Below are 22,168 nucleotides of genomic sequence, written 5' to 3'. Positions count from 1 at the left end.
CTGACTGATCAGAATTGGGTGAAGGAAAGTTAAACTCCCAGTAAGTCTTCTAGGAGTTTGATTAGGTGTCACACAATTGGAGTGGGAAATGGAAAGTATTTGTGAAATGTGTCAGGGTAGGGGACAGGAATGGGCTTCTGTCAAGCTGGTACAGGTGACTCTCTGGTCCCCAAACTGTTGCCATCTTCATTCCACATTGGGCAGGTCCTGTCTGGATCTGATGAGTGAACTGACATGGCACAGTGAGCAGAGATCTTCCTACATGATACTATAATGAGTAAGGTTACTTCTCATTCACAGTCATCTCCATGCTTGCTCAGAGAACAGGTCCCATCTCATCTATGGAGAAGCTCTTTCCTGTTGTGATTATACTGGCTGCTGTCTGCTCTGGAGATGAAGCCTGTAACTAAGAACATTAAATTATCTCACTGTCAGGAATTAGGCATACCCTGGGAGCTTCCAATGGAACCTTCTATGGAGAGATACCTCACAACAGGAAGGACCCATGGTGTCAAGTACTGCCAAGGTGTGAAGCAATCTGATCTCTTACACAAGGCTGATGGGAGCATAGTTAGTATAGCCACCTGGGAAGATCACTATTAGTAATAATAATAAAGTATCCACTAAGACTCTTGCACTGGAAATATACCCAACACAAATGAGAGCTGGTGACCACTAAAAGAGAGATGTAAAAAAATGCTCAGGGCTGGGAAGACAGCATAATATGCAAAAGCCTTTCAAGCCTGAGGCTCTGAGGTCCCAGGTTCAATCCCCAGCACCACCATAAGCCAGAACTGAGCAGTGTTCTGATTTAAAAAAAAAAAAAAAGTTCATAGCAGCTTCATTTGTATTTCTCAGAAGGCCAGGGAGATAGCTCAGCCTGTAGGAGCACAAAGTTTGCCTACATGAAGCTTTACTGGACCCAGGTTCAATCCCTAGCTCCTCCATAAGAATTGGGTGGTACTCTGCTCCTTCTCTCTCTCTCCTCTCTTTTATTGTCTCTTCTAATAACTGTTTTTGAAAGTCATAACTATCAAAAGATGATAGTATATCAATCATTTCTAGAATTGGTAAATTATGGTATTTTCATACAATAAAATACTCACAATAATATAAAATAATTAACTACTACTGACACTACTGGTGTTTGTTTTGTTTTTGCCTGTAGGGTTATCACTGGGGCTTAGTGCCAGAACTACAAATCCACTGTTTCCAGTGGCCTTTTTTTGTTTGTTTGTTTCCATTTTATTGGGAGGACAGAGAGAAATTGAGAGAGGCGGGAAAGATTGAGAGAAAGACAGACACCTGCAGACTACTTGTGAAGCATCCTCCCTACAGGTGGTTTAGCAGGGGCTCAAACAAGAATCCTTGTGTGGGTCCTTGCACTTCATACTGTGTGTTTAACCAAGCACACCACTTCTTAGCCCCCACCCACCCACCCACCCACACACACTGATGCTATTGTAACTCAGTGGTAAAGTATCTGCATCTCATGTGAAAGATTCTGGGTTAGATCCCCAGGACCACAAAATGGCACAGGTTAATAAGTTAAAATGTCAGGTGTCCAACTCAGATTCTATAGAGAATATGCCGTCTTAGTTCCTGTATAGAAAGTTCAAAACCAGGTAAAATGAATAATCTTTTGTGATAGAGGTAGGAACAGTGGATGCGCTGGGAGGGGGCACAAGGTAGTCTTCTGGGGGATCTAGAATGTCTGTTTTGATAAGGATTATTAATCAACTGTCTAAACAATGAAAAAGTTATACTGCTTCACACTTAGGATTTGTGTGCTGTTACTGTATGTAAATCATTCCTCAGTATTCACAGTAGTGTAAAGAAAAATCATCTACCCCAGTGGTTTCCAAAATGGCGTACGTAACAGGACCATCCATTGGGTATAGGCAGGAAAGATTAGACTTTCTACTTTTTACTTCTTTTAAAAAATTCTACCAAAGAAATTTTAAATGTATTCAAAGGTTTTTCTGAGGGGTAATGCAATAAAATCAGTTATTACCCAGGACAATAGCACTTAGGTCCATCAACAACAAAGCATTCTTTACTCCAAGCACATCTGTCTTGGCTTCTCCTTTCTGATAGATGTGATCACCAAGATCATTTCACAAACATCTCATAAAAACTGCAGCAAAGGTGGGCGCGAGGAATAACATCATTGCAAGACTGGCCAGCTCCTCATGGGGTGCAAGCGCTTCCACACTACGATCATCATCTCTGGCATTATGCTATTCCACTGCAGAATACTGTGCCCCAGTATGGTTCCGTAGCCTCCATGTCCACTTGGTCGATTCCAAATTATATTCCTCCATGAGGATAATTTCTGGAACCATCCGTTCCACCCCGGTTCCATGGCTGCCAGTTCTTAGCACATCGCCCTGCCAGATATTCGTCAGGATGCGGCATCATCTAAGTTCATTTCCCACATCTATGCTCGACCGGACTTGCCAATATACGCGGATATCTTCACCCACCCTGTCCAACGCTTGACTTCTCGTCACCCAATCTGGTCCCCTACGCCTACACTGAACTTCTCTGTTCCAGACTCTTGGAAACAGAGTTGGCAGTCAGCTGAGGTAAAGAACAAACACCTCATCACAGACCCCTGCGAGTGTCAACCCGGCTTTGACCTAGCACGTTATGATTGGGCCCTCCTCAATCGCTATCGAACAGGCCATGGCCGGTGCGCCGCTATGTTCCATCGCTGGGGAGCCAGAGACGACCCGAACTGCCCCTGCGGCTACAGACAGACTATGACCCACATAGTCAACGATTGCCACCTCTCCAGATTCAAAGGAGGTCTCGAAACTTTACATCAGGCTCAACCTGACGCTGTTGACTGGCTACGGAAGAAGGGCAAACGCTAGAAGAAGAACCAAGATCATTCTTTTTGTTTTACAAGAGCACTGCTGGGCTCTGGCTTATAGTGGTACAGGGGACTGAATCTGGGACTTTGGAGGCTCAGACATGAGAGTCTGTTTGCATAACCATTATGCTATCTACCCTACCTCCAAGATTATTCTCTTACTCAAAACTTGTCAATTTGGATGTGGTTTGAAGGAATCATGTTAAGTGAGATACATCAGAAACAAAAGGATGAATATGAGATGATCTCACTCATAGACAGAAGTTGAAAAACAAGAACAGAAGGGAAAACACTAAGCAGAACTTGGGCTGGAGTAGGTGGTGTACTGCACCAAAGTAAGACTCTGGGGTGGAGGAAGGCTTGGGTCCTGGAACATAATGAAAGAGGAAGACCTAGTAGGGGTTGAACTGTTTGTTATGTGGAAAACTGTTTGTTATGTGGAAATGTTATACATGTACACACTATTGTATTTTACTGTCGACTATAAACCATTAATCCCTCAATAAAGAAATTTTTAAAAATGGCCAGGGGAGGACTCCAGTGGCTTCCCCTAATTGTAGCAAATGGACTCTGAATCCCTAAATCCCAGAAGAAACAGTAGGAAAGACTGACTAGCCTTATCTTGTCAGCCCCGTTTTCCTGTTCCTGGAAGTGGAAGCCCATCCCACTAACAGAATTTTCTACTCTAAGTCATCAAAGACATGACATTTGAGCCACCTCACTCAGCAAGAGATGATGAAAGAATGCACAGGACTTATGGAAACTAAAAATAGTGTCTTTCCTTATTTAGTTATTGCTGACTTCCCCTTTCCTTTTTTCTACATGTAATGAGGTGGTGTTATTTGTTCACATGATCATGAGACTTTCAAGGAAGGAATTTTACACTGAAAATGGGTAATCTATTTATTTCGTAATATTTTCAGAGTCAGCTATGAGGCACTGTCCTAGAGTTTGGAAACCTAACAATGAATAGTGAGACAATCACTAAACAAAACAACAAAAAGAACTGGCTAGTATTGTAATGGAAATGAATAAACTAATGACAAAGAAGGTGACTGGGACGGAGGAGGGTGGCTGAAGTTGGATGGATGGAACATGCTGGTCAGAGAAAACCCTAGGTAGGAAGGTGGGCAAGTAAGATCATGATTAATTTTGTGGATGAGCTTAAACCCAATGCTTTGAAAATATATGTTCCTCCACAGTGGGTATGTGTTTATAGTAGATCTATAGAAAAGAGCCTTTTTTCCTACCAGGGTCATCACTGGGGTTGGGTGCCTGCACAACTCCATCACTTCTGTTAGCTATTTTTTTTTTTTTCTTTTAATAAAGGGTGAGAGAAAGAGAGATAGTGAGGGAGAGTAAGACAGAGAGAGGGAAAGAGAGATATGCCTGCAGCACTGCTCCACTGCAAGTAAAACATCCCCCCCTCCCCTGCAGGTAGGGACTGGGAGTTTGAACCTGTGTCCTCCACATGGTAATGTGTTCAGTCTACTGGATGAACCACCACCCAGACCCCAAGAAGGACTTTTATAAATTCATCTTCTTACATTGGGTCCCTGCTTTGAAACTAGATAAAAGTGTCAGTGTGACTCAGCTGAGATGTTGGGTTTTCTATTCAGAAGTGACAAGAGGAACTAGTGAAAAACATGAAGATTGGGCTTGTACTTTCAGAATACACTTAGGCAACAATGTTGAGAATGGCCATGTAGAGACAAGAACAGAATAATTAAATTAATGGTCATCGCTAATAAAAACATAAGGGGAAATGTGTTGGTTGGGAGAACACAGGACTTGCATTCCTTGGGTCTCCAGTTCAATCCCCAGTGCTGCCTGTACCAGAGTGGAGCTCTGGAATCTCTCGCATATGAAACTCTCTTGCATATAAAGCAAAAAATAAAAATATGAGGATCCTGGTTCAAGCCCCCCGGCTCCCCACCTGCAGGGGAGTCCCTTCACAGGCGGTGAAGCAGGTCTGCAGCTGTCTATCTTTCTCTCTCCCTTCTCTGTCTTCCCCTCCTCTCTCCATTTCTCTCTGTCCTATTCAACATCAGTAGCAACAACAACAATAATAAAAAAAAAAAAAACCAAGGGCAACAAAAGGGAAAATACATTAATTAATTAATAAATTAAAAATATGATAAATAGGCCAATGAAATAGCTCATTTTAGGGGGCTGGGCAGTAGCATAGTGGGTTAAACACACATGTCGCAAAGCCAAGGGCGAGCATAAGGGTCCTGGTTTGAGCCCCCAGCTCCCCACCTGCAGGGAGGCGCTTTGCAAATGGTAAAGCAGGTCTGTAGGTATCTATCTTTCTCTCTCCCTCTGTCTTCCACCTACTCTCTCAATTTCCCTCTGTCCTATCCAACAACAACAACAACTATAACAATAATAACAACTACAATAAGGGCAACAAAATGGGGAAAATGGCCTCCAAGAGCAGTGGATTTGTAGTACAGGCACCAAGTCCTAGCAATAACCCTGGAGGCAAATAAATAAATAAGAAAAGGAAATCTCACCTTATGGGGTCAGGAGGTGGTGCCTCTGGTTAAGTGTATGTAATACCATACATAAGGATTCATGTTCAAGCCCCCAGTCCTCTGGATCAGTCACTGCCCCTGGAAAACTATGTAGCTTTAGGCAGTCATGTGTATCCTAAAACAAGTGAAATGGCTGCTAGAAATACTGGCTTGATGAGGAGAGATTTTAGTCTGTCTCAGACAATGCCTCACTTCAGCACAATCACCATGCAAGACGCAATCCCGTTTCTCTTTGATAAGGGCAAACCACATTTGAAATGAGCAGCAGAGTGGTCCAGGAGGTGGCACAGTGGAAAAAGCATTAGACTCTCAAGCATGAGGTCCTGAGTTCAATCCCTGGCAGCACATGTACCAGAGTGATGTCTGGTTCTTTCTCTCCTCCTATCTTTCTCATTAATAAATAAATAAATAAATAAAATATTAAAAAAAAGAAAAAAGAAATGAGCAGCAGAATCCCTCACCTAATCTTTACCCAGTAAACACTGGGACCAGAGGCTATGTGAAAGGTTAACAGAACTTCGGTTAGGCAACCTGCAGGGACAAGTCTTAGTATTTTATTCGAAAAGTGACAAATTTAAGCTCCAGTGATATTTTTATAAGGATGGATAAGCAAACATCAGCAAAGATAGCATGAAACTACTGCTTGCTCAAATGTGCTCCTATGTGTCAAATAAAATATCAACAGTCTCTAAGGTCAATTTCACAAAATCACCACCTTCTGATTGGACGTTCAGGGCTAAGCACTGCTATGTTTCTGCCCATAAACACAGTGCACACAAATGGTGAACGCAGACACACGGCTAGGTCTCGGGCTCCAGGACACGGGTGGGATCTCCTGCAGCAAATCCTTAGGGCTTTGATTTTTATTTCGTCTGCTTTTTAAACTTCATTTATTTTGATAGGACAGAGAAACTTATGAGGGAACGGAGACACAGAGACACCTGCAGCCATGCTTCACCGCTCGTGAAGCCTCCCCCCTGCAGGTGGGGACTGGGGCTTGAACCCGGGTCCTTGTGCCCTGTGACGTGTGCACAGCCAGGTGCGCCCCCGCCTGGCCCGTTTCATGAAGTAGCAGCCTCAAGGGAAGTGCTGACTGAGGAGCTGACTGACCCCATGCGAAAAGGTGAACGCTGCAAAAGCCCAAAGCTCTGCATCTAGGTGGTCTGCACACCTGCGCCTCACGGGAGGTAGGTACTCCCACGCACCATGTCACTGCTCCAAACTGTCCGTTCACCCAACCGGCGCTAGCCCGACTCTCCACTCCTGCTTCAGCGAGGGTCTAGTTTTTGTTTTACCATCTACTTTTGAATTGCTGAAAACAACAACAGAGTCCTATGGGATGACTTCAAAAGAAACAATATACGCATTATTGGCATACCAGAGGAAGAAAGAGAAGGAGAGGAAGAAAGCATTTTCCAGGCCATAATAGCTGAAAATTTCTCTAGTCTAGACAACATAAAAGACATAAAGATTCAAGAAGCCCAGAGGGTCCCAAATAGAATTAACCCAGACCTAAAGACACCAAGACATATCATACTTAGAATGGAAAGGAATAAGGATAAAGAAAGGATCCTGAAGGCTGCAAGAGAAAAACAAAGAGTCACCTACAAAGGAAAACCCATAAGATTAGCAGCAGACTTCTCCATACAAACACTACAGGCCAGAAGAGAATGGCAAGATATCTATCAAGTGCTCAATGAGAAAGGCTTTCAGCCAAGAATACTATATCCTGCTAGACTGTCACTCAGACTAGATGGAGGCATCAAAACCATCTCAGACAAGCAACTGTTGAAGGAATCAACCATCACCAAGCCTGCCCTGAAAGAAGTTCTGAAAGGTCTCCTATAAACAACCAGACCACCACAAATAGGACATATATCAAAACACTCTAAAAGTCTACAAGAATGGCGTTAAAATATCTTCAATCTTTGATATCAATAAATGTCAATGGCCTGAATTCACCTATTAAAAGACACAGAGTAGGGAGATGGATCAGAAAACACAACCCAACAATATGCTGTCTACAGGAAACCCACCTAACCCAACAAGACAAACACAGACTTAAAGTGAAAGGATGGAAAACTATCATACAAGCCAATGGCCCACAAAAAAGGGCAGGAGCAGCTATTCTCATATCTGACATGATAGACTTTAAAATAGATAAGATTAAAAAAGATAGGAATGGACACTACTTAATGCTCAGAGGATCAGTCAATCAAGAGGACTTAACCATTATTAACATCTATGCACCCAATGAGAAGCCATCTAAATACATCAAACTTCTACAGAAAGAGCTACAGCAATATATTAACAGTAACACAATCATAGTAGGGGACTTCAACACCCCACTATCTCAACTTGTCAGATCATCCAGGCAGAAAATCAATAAAGACATAAGGGAGCTAAATGAAGAGATAGATAAACTAGAACTATTGGACATTTTCAGAGTTATTCATCGCAAGAAACTGGAATACACATTTTACTCAAATCTACATGGGTCATTCTCAAGGATAGACCATATATTAGGCCACAAAGACAGCATCAGCCAATTCAAGAGCATTGAAATCATCCCAAGCAACTTCTCAGACCACAGTGGAATTAAACTAACACTTAACAATCAACAAAAGATTAGTAACAGTCCCAAAATGTGGAAGCTCAACAGTACACTTCTTAACAACTTCTGGGTCAAAGAGGAAATCAAGGAAGAAATCAAAATGTTTCGAGAGTTCAATGAAAATGAAGACACAAGCTATCAAAATATTTGGGACACAGCTAAAGCAGTCGTAAGAGGGAAGTTCATAGCTATACAAGCAGACGTTAGGAAACAAGAAAAAGCACAAATAAACAGCCTGACTGCACATCTTAAAGACCTAGAAGAAGAACAACAAAGGAACACTAAAGCAACCAGAAGGACAGAAATCACTAAAGTTAGGGCAGAAATAAATAACACTGAGAATAGGAAAACCATACAAAAGATCAACGAAAGTAAATGTTGGTTCTTCAAAAGAGTAAACAAAATCGACAAACCTTTAGCCCGACTCACAAAACAAAAAAGGGAGAAGACCCAAATAAATCGGACAGTAAATGAAAGAGGAGATATCATAATAGACACCGCAGAAATTCAACATGACATGCAAGGCTTCTATGAACAACTATATGCCACCAAGCTAGAGAACCTGCAAGAAATGGACGATTTCCTAGATACCTACCAACTTCCAAAACTAAGTAAAGAGGAAGTGGATAACATGAACAGGCCCATCACAGCTAATGAAATTGAAACAGTTATCAAAAATCTCCCCAAAAATAAAAGTCCTGGACCAGATGGTTTTACAAATGAATTCTACAAAACCTTCAAAGAAGAACTAATACCTCTACTTTTAAAAGTCTTCCAGAAGATTGAAGACACTGGAATATTCCCTGCCAGCTTCTATGAAGCCAACATCACCCTGATACCAAAAGCAGACAGGGACACAACCAAAAAAGAAAACTACAGACCAATATCTCTGATGAACATAGATGCGAAAATATTGAACAAAATTCTAGCCAACCGGATACAGCAGTATGTCAAAAAGATTGTTCATCATGACCAAGTGGGGTTTATCCCAGGCATGCAAGGTTGGTTTAATATACGTAAATCAATCAATGTGATCCACCACATCAACAAAAGCAAGATCAAAAACCACATGGTCATATCAATAGATGCAGAGAAAGCCTTTGACAAAATACAACATCCCTTTATGATCAAAACACTACAAAAAATGGGAATAGATGGAAAATTCCTGAAGATAGTGGAGTCTATATATAGCAAACCTACAGCCAACATCATACTCAATGGTGAAAAACTGGAAGCATTTCCACTCAGATCAGGTACTAGACAGGGCTGCCCAGTATCACCATTACTATTCAACATGGTGTTGGAAGTTCTTGCCATAGCAATCAGGCAGGAGCAAGGAATTAAAAGGATACAGATTGGAAGAGAAGAAGTCAAACTCTCCTTATTTGCAGATGACATGATAGTATACATGGAAAAACCTAAGGAATCCAGCAAGAAGCTTTTGGAAATCATTAGGCAATACAGTAAGGTGTCAGGCTATAAACTTAACATTCAAAAGTCAGTGGCATTCCTCTATGCAAACACTAAGTTAGAAGAAATTGAAATCCAGAAATCAATTCCTTTTACTATAGCAACAAAAATAATAAAATATCTAGGAGTAAACCAAACCAAAGAAGTGAAAGACTTGTATACTGAAAATTATGAGTCACTACTCAAAGAAATTGAAAAAGACACAAAGAAGTGGAAAGATATTCCATGTTCATGGGTTGGAAGAATTAACATCATCAAAATGAATATATTACCGAGAGCCATCTACAAATTTAATGCTATCCCTATCAAGATCCCAAGCACATTTTTTAGGAGAACAGAAAAAATGCTACAAATGTTTATCTGGAACCAGAAAAGACCTAGAATTGCCAAAACAATCTTGAGAAAAAAGAACAGAACTGGAGGCATCACACTCCCAGATCTCAAACTGTATTATAGGGCCATTGTCATCAAAACTGCTTGGTACTGGAACATGAATAGACACACTGAACAGTGGAATAGAACAGAGAGCCCAGAAATGAGGCCCCACACCTATGGACATCTAATCTTTGACAAAGGTGCCCAGACTATTACATGGGGAAAGCAGAGTCTCTTCAACAAATGGTGTTGGAAACAATGGGTTGAAACATGCAGAAGAATGAAACTGAATCACTGTATTTCACCGAATACAAAAGTAAATTCCAAGTGGATCAAGGACTTGGATATTAGACCACAAACTATCAAATATTTAGAGGAAAATACTGGCAGAACTCTTTTCTGCATAAATTTTAAAGATATTTTCAATAAAACAAATCCAATTACAAAGAAGACTAAGGCAAGTATAAACCTATGGGACTACATCAAATTAAAAAGCTTCTTCACAGCAAAAGAAACCACTACCCAAACCAAGAGATCCCTCACAGAATGGAGATCTTTACATGTCATACATCAGATAAGAGTTTAATAACCAACATACATAAAGAGCTTTCCAGAGTCAACAACAAGACAACAAATAACCCCATCCAAAAATGGGGGGAGGACTTGGACAGAATATTCACCACAGAAGAGATCCAAAAGGCTGAGAAGCACATGAAAAAATGCTCCAAGTCACTGATTGTCAGAGAAATGCAAATCAGGACAACAAAGAGATACCAGTTCACTCCTGGGAGAATGTCATACATCAGAAAAGGTAACAGCAGCAAATGCTGGAGAGGTTGTGGGGTCAAAGGAACCCTCCTGCACTGCTGGTGGGAATGTCAATTGGTCCAACCTCTGTGGAGAACAGTCTGGAGAACTCTCTGAAGGCTACAAATGGACCTACCCTATGACCCTGCAATTCCCCTCCTGGGGATATATCCTAAGGAACCCAACACATCCATCCAAAAGATCTGTGTACACATAAGTTCTTGGCAGCACAATTTGTAATAGCCAAAACCTGGAAGCAACCCAGGTGTCCAACAACAGATGAGTTGCTGAGCAAGCTGTGGTATATATACACAATGGAATACTACTCAGCTGTAAAAAATGGTGACTTCACTGTTTTCAGCCGATCTTGGATGGACCTTGAAAAAATCATGTTGAGTGAAATAAGAAACAGAAGGCTGAATATGGGATGATCTCACTCTCAGGCCGAAGTTGAAAAACAAGATCAGAAAAGAAAACACAAGTAGAACCTGAAATGGAATTGGCATATTGCACCCAAGTAAAAGACTCTGGGGTGGAATGTGTCCTGGAGCTCAGCTTCCCCAGAGACCCATCCTACTAGGGAAAGAGAGAGGCAGACTGGGAGTATGGACCGACCAGTCAACGCCCATGTTCAGCGAGGAAGCAATTACAGAAGCCAGACCTTCTACCTTCTGCAACCCTCAATGACCCTGGGTCCATGCTCCCAGAGGGATAGAGAATGGGAAAGCTATCGGGGAAGGGGGTGGGATATGGAGATTGGGCGGTGGGAATTGTGTGGAGTTGTACCCCTCCTACCCTATGGTTTTGTTAATTAATCCTTTCTTAAATAAAAAAAATAAAAATTAAAAAAAATAATAAAATAAAAAAAAAATAAAAATAAATCTTCCATGCCCGAGGCACCAAAGATCCCAGATTCAATCCCCAGCCAGAGTTCAGCACTGCTCTGGTTAAAAGAAATAAATAATCATAACAATAATAATAATAGTAATAATAAATCATTCCATTAAAAGAAATAAGCTGAGAAAAAAAAATAAATTAAATAAAACCTGGAGGCAAAAAAATAAAGAATAATAATATATAAAAAAAAAAAAGACTCTGGGGTGGGTGGGTGGGGAGAATACAGGTCCATGAAGGATGATAAATGACATAGTGGGGGTTGTATTGTTAAATGGGAAACTGGGGAATGTTATGCATGTACAAACTATTGTATTTACTGTTGAATGTAAAACATTAATTCCCCAATAAAGAAATAAATTAAAAATAAAAAAAGTCAAACAGAAAGGGGCTAACACAATTGGGCCCACTATTTACTATGAATTAGGACCTGGGTTCCAGGCCCCAGAACCATACAAGACCACCTTTGCTGAGGGAAGCTTCACAAATGGTGCTGTGATGTCTCTTTTTCTCTCTGTCTCTGAGACTAAAAGGTAGGGAGGGAAGGAATCTACAGGCAGCAGTGGAACAGTGCAGGCACAAAATCCAATAGCAAAAGAAGAAAACTGCATTGTTTCACTTATGTGAAAATTCAACAAAGCAAATCAAAATGAGCAAACTAAACAAAACAAAACTCAGGGGCTGGGAGATGGTTCACTCAGTGGAGCAGGTACCTCATCATGTGCGAGGACCAAAGTTCAAGCCCCCAAGACCACAAGAAGCACTCACTCTTCACAAAATCAGGGAAAAACTCATAAATGGTGCTGTCTCTCTCAGAAATAAGAAAGGGGGAAGGTGGGGGAGGGAAAAGCCTGCCTAGGGTCACAGACTCACACAGATGCAAAGCCTCAGCACCTTCTGAAAACAAAAGCAGACTCCCAGAGGTAGCGCATCGGGTTAAATGAACGTGGCACAAAGCACAAGGATGGGGAAAGGATCCCGGTTCGAGCCCCGGCTCCCCACCTGTGGGAGGGGGGGTCACTTCACAGGAAGTGAAGCAGGTCTGTAGGTGTCTTTCTCTCCCCCTTTCTGTTTTCTCCTTCTTTCTTCATTCCTCTCTGTCCTAACAACGATGATACCAATAACAACAATTAAAAAAATAAGGGCAACAAAAGGGAAAATAAATAAATATAAATTTTTTTTTTTTTAAAAAGCAGGCAATAGTGCAGCGGTTAAGTGCACGTGGTGCAAATCGCACAGACTGGCCTAAGGATCCCTGTTAAAGGTAGCCCCCGGCTCCCCACCTGCAGGGAGGTTGCTTCACAAGCGGTGCAGCAGATCTTCAGGTGTCTTTCTCTCCCCGTTTTCCCCTCCTCTTTTCTATTTCTCTCCATCCTATCCAACGACATCAATAACAACAGTAATAACTACAACAATAAAACAACAAGGGCAACAAAAGGGAAAATAAATAAATATCAAAAAGAAAAAAAAAGCAAACAAAAAAGCCTCATAGAGAACAGAAAAATGGTGGCCATTTGGAGTCTAGGGTGGATAAAATGGGTGAAGGAGATCAGAAGTTACTTTTGTACAGTGAGGGATGGTAGCTAGGCCCCTTGTGGTGAGTGCAAGCTTCCACCCCTATACTGTCTCTAAAGTGTGGGGAGTTGGCAGGGTTGAGAGTTCCTAGACTCTGTTGGAGAAATACTGCTGCTTTGGTGGTAGGCATGATTTGAACACATATAGTTTGAAGAGGTGTGAAATTGAACCCCAAGCCATATTCACTCATGTAAGCCAGCACTGCCTTAATTAAAAAGCAGCAAAAATTAGTATTACATGCCAATTGTTACTCAATAAAAAGAAAATAGCAAAACTAAACAGAAAGCCAAAACCCGCAAGTTTTCTTTTTTTTCCCTTTTTTTAAAAATATTTTTTTATTTATTTTAAAAAGGAGACATTAATGAAACCATAGGATAAGAGGGATACAACTCCACACAATTACCACCACCAGATCTCCATATCCCATCCCCTCCACTGATAGCTTTCCTTTTTTTTTTAAATTTTTAAAATATTTACTTATTTATTTTCCCTTTTGATGCCCTTGTTTAACATTGTTGTGATTATTGATATTGTTATTGTTGGATAGGACAGAGAGAAATGGAGAGAGGAGGGGAAGACAGAGGTGAAAAAGACAGATATCTGCAGACCTGCTTCATCGCTTGTGAAGTGACTCCACTGCAGGTGGGGAGCTGGGGGCTTGAACCGGATCCTTACTTTGTGCTTTGCACTACGTGTGCTTAACCCACTGCAACCGCCCAACTACCAGCTTTCCTATTCTTTATCCCCTTGGGAGTATGGACCCAAGGTCACTGTGGGATGCAGAAGGTGGAAGGTCTGACTTCTATAATTGCTTCCATGCTGAACATGAGCATTGACAGGTCGATCCATACTCCCAGCCTGTCTCTCTCCCTAGTGGGGAAGGGCTCTGGGGAAGCAGAGATCCAGGATACATTGGTGGGCTTGTTTGTCCAGGGAAGTCTGGTCAGCATCATGCTGGCATCTGGAACCTGGTGGCTGAAAAGAGAGTTAACATACAAAGCCAAACAAATTGTTGAACAATCATGGACGTAAACGCTGGAATAGTGCAGATGAAGTGTTGGGGGGTACTCACTGCAGATTATTGTGTACTTTTGCTTTCAGGTATATATTTTGCCCTAGTTTATGGATACGTGTCAACATATGCTCTACCTCACTGTGAAGTTTTCTTACTATGTGCGATTAACCCAGTGTGCCAAGACCCGGCCCACAGTGAAGTTTTCTTAAGATAAATTCAGATATGCTTATCTATCCCCCAAGATAAAGCATTTCTCGATCATACCTGAAGTTAAGCCCTTACCTATCAGGATTTCACTCTGAACAATGAAAGCAGTGTTATAATGGGGAAAATGACTCCAGCTTAGCTGGAGTCTACGTGGTCAGAATGCAGACTCTTTTCTATTTGTTACAGTCTAGTGCCACCACTTGACCCTTCCCTTGCTAGCACATTTAAGCCAAAAAAAAAAAAAATACTTTAGGAGGTGTCTCTTGCTAATACAGCCTTGAGATTGATTCTTTTTTTAAAAAATTTTAAATTTTTTTATAGTTTTATATTACAGAATTATAAGCCGACAGGGGTATGAATCCACACCATTCCCACCACCAGAGTTCTGAATCTTTACTCTCCCCACTGCAATCTACCACAGTTCCCCTAAAGTTGTAGACATGGGCCAACCATCTTCTCTACAACTATCTGTCCACATTTATACATGGTTGCCCCTTCTTTTCCTGATTCAATCCTCTCTTTCCCTCTAAGCCACTCATGACATCATAACTACGTCCATATGTCCCTCTCCTTTTCCTTCTCTCTCTCTGGGTGCTGATGGAGCTGGAGTGCAGAGTCCCCTTATCTTCATCCTATCACTTCTCCCCCCACTGGGAATATGGATCAAGGTTGTTTATGGGGTTGATTTGTTTTTGTTTGTCTATTTATTTATTTATTTATTTAAGCCTCCAGGGTTATTGCTGGGGCTCAGTACCTGCACCATGAATCCACTGCTCCTGGAGGCCATTTTTCCCCCCTTTTGTTGCCCTTGTTGTTGTAGCCTTGTGTGGTTATTATTGATCTTGTTGATGTCGTTCATTGTTGGATAGGACAGAGAGAAACAGAGAGAGGAGGGAAAGACAGAGAGGGGGAGAGAAAGATAGACACCTGCAGACCTGCTTCACTGCCTGTGAAGCGACTCCCCTGCAGGTGGGGAGCCGGGGCCTCGAACGGGGATCCTTACGCGGGTCCTTGCGCTTTGCGCCACGTGCACTTAACCCACACTGCACTACCGCCCGACTTCCATAAGTCAAAAAAAATTTTTTTAACACTCACCATGTTTTCCTTTACCAATCATTCTGAACTCTTATTAGCAGTTACCTTTTGCAAAGCTGTTTCTTTTTTTCTTTTTTTCAATTTTTACTTATAAAATGGAAACACTGGCAAGACCATAGTATAAGAGGGGTACAGTCAGAAACAGAAGGATGAATATGGGATGATCTCACTCTCAGGCAGAAGTTGAAAAACAAGATCAGAAAAACAAAACAAAACAAAACAAAACAAAAACCACAAGTAGAACCTGAACTGGAATTGGCGTATCGCACCAAACTAAAAGACTCTGGGGTGGGATGGGTGGGGAGAACACAGATACAAGAAGGATGACAGAGGACCTAGTGGGGGTTGTATTGTTATAGGGGAAACTGGGGAATGTTATGCATGTACAAACTATTATAGTTACTGTTGAATGTAAAACATTAATTCCCCAATAAAGAAATTAAAAAAAAAGAGGGGTACAATTCCACACAATTCCTACCACCAGAACTCCATATCCCCTATCTCCCCCTGATAGCTTTCCTATTCTTTAACTCTCTGGGAGTATGGACCCAGGGTCATTAAGGGGTGCAGAAGGTGGAAGGTCCGGCTTTTATAATTTGCTTCCCCACTGAACATGGGCATTGACAGGTTGATCCATACTCCCAGCTCCCAGTCTTTCTTAGGTTAGTGGGGAGGGAGTAATTAAAATAGTCTCCTAGTCTGGGAATGTCTCCATTCCTTCTAGGCAATTTATCCTGTCCCCTCTGTCAAATTCATTTTTTTATTTGCTTATCTTAAAAAATACCACCTGTTAGCACCTTGGGCACTAGCAGGGCTGTTTTGTTCCCAGGTGCTTTGTTTACAGCATAAGACATGGGGGATGTCAAGCTGGCTCAGTCCTGAGTCCTCAACCATGGTAACATGTCAATAACAATGGAAGTTTTACAAATAAGTGGGTGGGTGTATATTATCTGCACCTTAAAAAATTAATGTGGAGTTTTTAAATGAACACACACACACATAATAGGGCAGAAGTTACACTATGAGCTTTAAAAAACAGTGATGTTGGGGCCCAGAGTTGGCTCAGCAGGTAGAACACTGCTTCACCAGGTGTGAAGTTATGGGTCTCACCTATGGCCCCTCATGAGAGCACCACAGACAGCATGGAGAACTGCATGGATGGTGAAGCAATGCTTCAGTGTCTGTCTTATCTGCTTGTCTGTCTGTCTGTCTATCTATCTATCTATCTTCTCATCCTTCAAAAAGCACAATAAAAGTTGGTCCAAAGAAGCCACTTAGCAGTACCATGCACCTGCAAGGCCCTGAACTCATCCCCAGCACTGCATAAGAAAAACCAGGGGCAGGCGGCATTGCAGAGGTTTAAGCGCACATGGCGAAGTAGGTCTGCAGGTGTCTTTCTCTCCCCCTTTCTGTCTTCTCTTCCTCTCAATTTCTTTCTGTCCTATCCAACAGCAATGGCGACAACCAGGGCAACAAAATGGGAAAAATGGCCTCTAGGAGCAGTGAATTCATAGTGCCGGCACCAAGCCCCAGCACCCCAGCAATAACCCTGGAGGTAAATAAATAAATAAATAAAAATATGAAGAAAAGAAAAACATCGATGCAGCCCCTTTGGAAGACTGTATGGAGAATCCCTAAACAAATGAAAATGGAATTACTTTATGATCTAGCAATACCACTCTTAGGCATTAATCCAAAGGACCCACAAACACTAATTCAAAGGAACATATGCACCCCTATGTTCATAGCTGCTGCATATTCACAATAGCCAGAGTAGAAGCAGACAAAAAGCCCATTGAGAGATGAATGGATCAAGAAGTTATGGGATATACACTCCATGTAATACTGCTCTGCAATAAAAGTAAACTTTTAAAAACCATGATATTGTGTCCTTTGAGACAAAATAGACAGGGGCTGGATTGTGGTGCACCTGGTTGAACACACGTTACAATGCATAAGGACCCAAGTTCGAGCCCCCTGTTCCCACCTGCAGGGGGAAAGCTTCACAAATGGTGAAGCAGGTCTGCAGGTTTATCTTTCTCTCCCCCCTCTCAATTTCTCTCTGTCTTATACTATTAAAAAAAAATGGGGAAATGGCTCCCAGGAGCAATGGAGTCATAGTGTAGACACTGAGCCCCAGTGATAACTTTGGAGCAAGAAAAAAAAAAAAAAAAAGGCAGTGGTGATCTGGCAGCTCTAGCAGGAGGACTTGGCCTCCTGAGCAGCAGCTGAGGTAACTGGTTGGTGATTCAGTGGCAAGTGGGATTTGAGGCTCCAACCCAGGGCCAGTAGCAGCTCCCTGGTATTTGCCTTGTAGTCCTATCCCTGTAGCTTGTTTACTGGGCCCCTCCATTACTCTTTTGTCTTTCAGTCCTGTTCACCATCTCAATCCAATTCCTCGCAAGAAATCCTTCCCTACTTGGAATACTTAAAATGGTTTTTGTTTTTCAGACTGGTTATTCACTAGTATACCTGGCAGCAACAATAATATACACATTCTTACTAGAATAACATTAAAAATAGACATTTTTACAAGGGCAACAAAAGGGAAAGTAAATAAGTATTTTAAAAAAGACTTTCCCTGAGGTTTTGAAATAGCAGGTTCAATCCCCAAATCCTGCATCATCATAACTAAAAGCAATGCTTTGATAAAAAGTAAATAAACAAATAATTAAATAAATAAATAAGTCTTTCTCATTAAAAAAATAGACATTTAAAAAAATATATATTTTATTTTTGAATCTTTTATTACTGGACAGAAACAGAGAGAAATTGAGAAGGGGTAGGGGAGACAGAGAGAAAGACAAAGAGACACCTGCAGCACTACTCCACCACTTGTGAAGCTTTCTCCCTACAGGTGGGGACCAGGGACTTGAACCTAGGTCCTTGTACACTGTAATGTGTGTGCTCAACCAACTAGGTGAGCCTCCACCTGGCCCTGACATTCATTATATATGTGGAAGATATAAGATAAAGCTAGTTGTTATTATAATCTGTTACCCAACCACCACCACCACCCCAACCCAATAAAATGATAGGGGAAAAAATAAAGCTAATTTGTTGTCTTTTGGAGAGAGAAATATATTTTTGTATTTTTACTCCATACACGGTGAAAAATAAATGCAGTTTCTACAAATTACACAATTGACTGGCAAATAAAAGATAACTTATAGAATGTATTCTCGAGGTAATTAAAATTAAAATTGTTAAACATCTTAGTTACTACTTTTTGGATAATACTTGATAATGGCTATAACACATAGGTTGCACAATTTAAAAACTGTCATAAATACGGTCAGGTAGTAGCAGACTTCAGACTTCCTCTTGTTCTTGAGACAAGGTTTGATGATTTACCATGAGCCATTAAGAAACATCTAAATGGATAAATAAAGAAACATTCTTATGAGTTATTGTTTTTTAAAATAGAAAATGGTCACATAAACTTAACTGTTTTTTTTTAAAACCTACATACAAAACTGCTTGGCATTATATTCATCTATTTTTTTATTATTACTATTTTGATAGAGTTCAAGAGAAATTGACAGAAACGGGGAGATAGAGACACACACACCTGCAGTACCATCTCACTGCTCCTGAAGCTTCCCTGCCGCAGGTAGGAACTGGAGGTACACCCAGTTGAGTGCGTATATATATACTTGCATTTTTAAAAATGTCTTTATTGGGGGATTAATGGTTTAAAGTCAACAGTAAAATACAATAGTTTGTACATGTGTAACATTTCTCAGTTTTCCACATTTCCATTCAACCCCCACAGGGTCCTCCTCTGCCGTTATGTTCCTGAGTTGCACATATACTATGTGTGACAATGGGGTTTGAATCCCCACTCGCTATCTGCAAGAAGGAAGCTTCTTAAGGGTTGAAGCAAGTACTATGTGTCTTTCTTTCTCCCTATCTTCCTACCTCCTCACAATTACTCTTTGTCCTATCTAATAAAAATAAGAAAGGATTGGTGGTCTGGGAGGTGGTGCAGTAGATAAGGCATTGGACTTTCAAGTATGAGGTCCTGAGTTCGATCCCCGGCAGCACATGTACCAGAATGGATGTCTGTTTTTCTCTCTCTCCTATCTTTCTACTTAATTAATAAATAAAATCTTTAAAAAAAAAAAAAAGAGAGACCGTGGTCCAGGAGGTGGCACAGTGTATAAAGCATTGGACTCTCGGGGCTGGGCAGTAGCACAACAGGTAAAGCACACGAAGTGCAAGGACTGGCATAAGGATCCTGGTTCAAGTCCCCAGCTCCCCCACCTGCAAGGGGGGGGATTGCATCACAGGTGATAGAGCAGGTCTACAGGTGTCTATCTCTCCCCACCACCGTCTTCCCCTCCACTCTCGATTTCTCTCTATCCTATCCAGCAGCAACAACAGCAATGATAACAAAATGGGAAAAATGGCCTCCAGGAGCAGTGGATTCGTAGTGCAGGCACTGAGCCCCGGCAATAACCCTGGAGGCAAAAAAAAAAAAAAAAAAAGCTTTGGACTCACAAGCATGAATTTCTGAGTTTGATTCCTGGCAGCACATGTACCAGAGTCATGTCTGGTTCTTTATGTCTATTCTCCTTTCTCATTAAAAAAAAAAAAAAAAAAAAAAGGATTTAAAAATGGTTCCCAGGAGCACTGGATTTGTCATATAGGCACCGAGCTCCAGTGACAACCCTGGTGACAAACAAACAAGAAAACATTAATCTTCAACCATTGAGCACAATAGACCAGAAGTGAACAGTCAGAGGAAAAAAAAAATAGTCAGCAACTAATAGGAGTTTACAAAATGTAGGCTTATTTTAATATGTAACATCTGGACCAAAGGAAGAAAGCAACCACAATACTTAGGTTTACTGAAACAACCAATCCATGATCAAAGTAAGTAAATAAATAAATTTTTTTTATATTTATTTTCCCTTTTGTTGCCCTTGTTTTTTATTGTTGCTATAGTTTTTGATGTCGTCATTGTTGGATAGGACAGAGAGAAATGGAGAGAGGAGGAGAAGACAGAGAGGGGAAGAGAAAGACAGACACCTGCAGACCTGCTTCACCACTTGTGAAGCGACTCCCCTGCAGGTGGGGAGCCGGGGGCTTGAACTGGGATCATTACGCCGGTCCTTGTGCTTATAAATAAATATTTTTAAAACTATCATATCAAAGTTGATAATACGGGTAAAAGTAATTTATATGCATATTTTATATTAAAATATTTGGAAGGATATACGTCAAAATGTTATCTGTAATCTTATTGCTGGGCAGTGAGATTTCAAGATTAGTTTTTTTTTTAATATTTATTTATTTATTTATCCCCTCTTGTTGCCCTGGTTGTTTTATTGTTGTAATTATTATTGATGTTGTCATTGTTGGATATGACTGAGAGAAATGGAGAGAGGAGAGGAAGACAGAGGGGGGAGAGAAAGACAGACACCTGCAGACCTGCTTCATCGCTTGTGAAGTGACTCCCCTGCAGGTGGGGAACCGGGATCCTTATGCTGGTCCTTGCTTTGTGCCACATGTGCTTAACCTGCTGCGTTACCACCCGACTCCCGATTAGTTGTTTTTTAAATATATATATATATTGGAAAGAAAGAGAGAAGTAAGCCAGGCAGTTAGTACCAGCTGTAACACACTAGACTTTCATGCCAGAGGCACCAGAAGTCCCAGATTCAATTTCCAGCACCACCAGCAGCCAGAGTTCTGGTCACTCTCCAACAAAAGAGAGGGTGAGAGGCAGAGAGGGAGAAACAATAGCCAGATACAACATTAATCAATGCCTTTTAAATTCCACTTTCACTTAAATATAAAAATAAAACGTTCTCAGGAATCATAACATCAGAAAGCACCTGAGAAATCATGTTGTAGAAATACGGGAACTAAGTGCTCGCTTTGGCAGCACATATACTAAAATTGGAACGATACAGAGAAGATTAGCATGGCCCCTGCACAAGGATGATATGCAAATCCGTTAAGTGTTCCATATTTTTTTAAAAAGAAAAAAAAAAAAAAGAAATCTGGAAACTAAGCCTCACCGACCACACGGACTGCTGCTGAACTGAGACAAGATCCATGGCCTTGTGGTTTGTGCCCTAGTATTTTTCCATACAAAAGGCAAACTATGAAAGTGCTCACAGTTATGAATAAGAATCCATCACCAGGGCTGGGGAGGTAGCATAATGGTTCTGCAAAAGACTTTCATGCCTGAGACTCTAAGATCCCAGGTTCAACCCCCAGCACCAACTATAAGCCAGAGCTGATCTTGATCTCTCTATATCTCTCTCATTAAAAAATATAACACTAAGCAGAACTTGGGCTGGAGTTGGTGTATTGCACCAAAGACTCTGGAGTGGGTGGCGGGGAGACTTCAGGTCCTGGAACAGGATGGCAGAGGACCTAGTGAGGGTTGTATTGTTGTGTGGAAAAGTGAGAAATGTTATGCATGTACAAACTATTCTACATATTGTTGACTGTAAAACATTAATCCCACAATACAGAAAAACTAAACTATATACATATTTTGCTTCCAGGGTTATTGCTGGGGCTCAGTGCCTGCACTATGAATCCACTGTTCCTGGAGGCTATTTTTTCCCTTTTGTTGCCCTTTGTTTATTGTTGTTGTTGCTATTATTATTGTTATTGCTGTCATTGTTGGATAGGACAGAAATAGAAAGAGGACAGGAAAACAGAGAGGAGGAGAAAAAGAC

The 22,168-nt window shown here is 41.2% G+C and overlaps 1 protein-coding gene and 1 non-coding gene across 4 annotated transcripts in view; one reads left to right on the top strand and one right to left on the bottom strand.

Annotated features, from left to right (window-relative positions):
* Positions 1-18,623: 18,623 nt before the first annotated feature.
* The window catches only part of KNTC1 (kinetochore associated 1), a 105,922-nt gene continuing 102,377 nt past the window's right edge, over positions 18,624-22,168 (bottom strand). For all 3 annotated transcript variants that reach the window (XM_060193178.1, XM_060193179.1, XM_060193180.1), the window contains one exon: positions 18,624-18,841. In XM_060193178.1, the coding sequence (XP_060049161.1) occupies positions 18,818-18,841 (24 nt within the window). In that variant the 3' untranslated portion in view covers positions 18,624-18,817. The remainder of the gene's footprint in view (positions 18,842-22,168) is intronic.
* Positions 21,345-21,451, top strand: LOC132539127 (U6 spliceosomal RNA). Its single transcript, XR_009550433.1, has one exon. It is a non-coding gene; the product is annotated as a U6 spliceosomal RNA (small nuclear RNA).

Source organism: Erinaceus europaeus, chromosome 6, assembly GCF_950295315.1.
Source record: "Erinaceus europaeus chromosome 6, mEriEur2.1, whole genome shotgun sequence".
Classification (NCBI taxonomy): Eukaryota; Metazoa; Chordata; class Mammalia; order Eulipotyphla; family Erinaceidae; genus Erinaceus; species Erinaceus europaeus.
The sequence above is the reverse complement of the archived record's forward strand: the minus strand, read 5'-3'. Positions and strand labels throughout refer to the sequence as shown.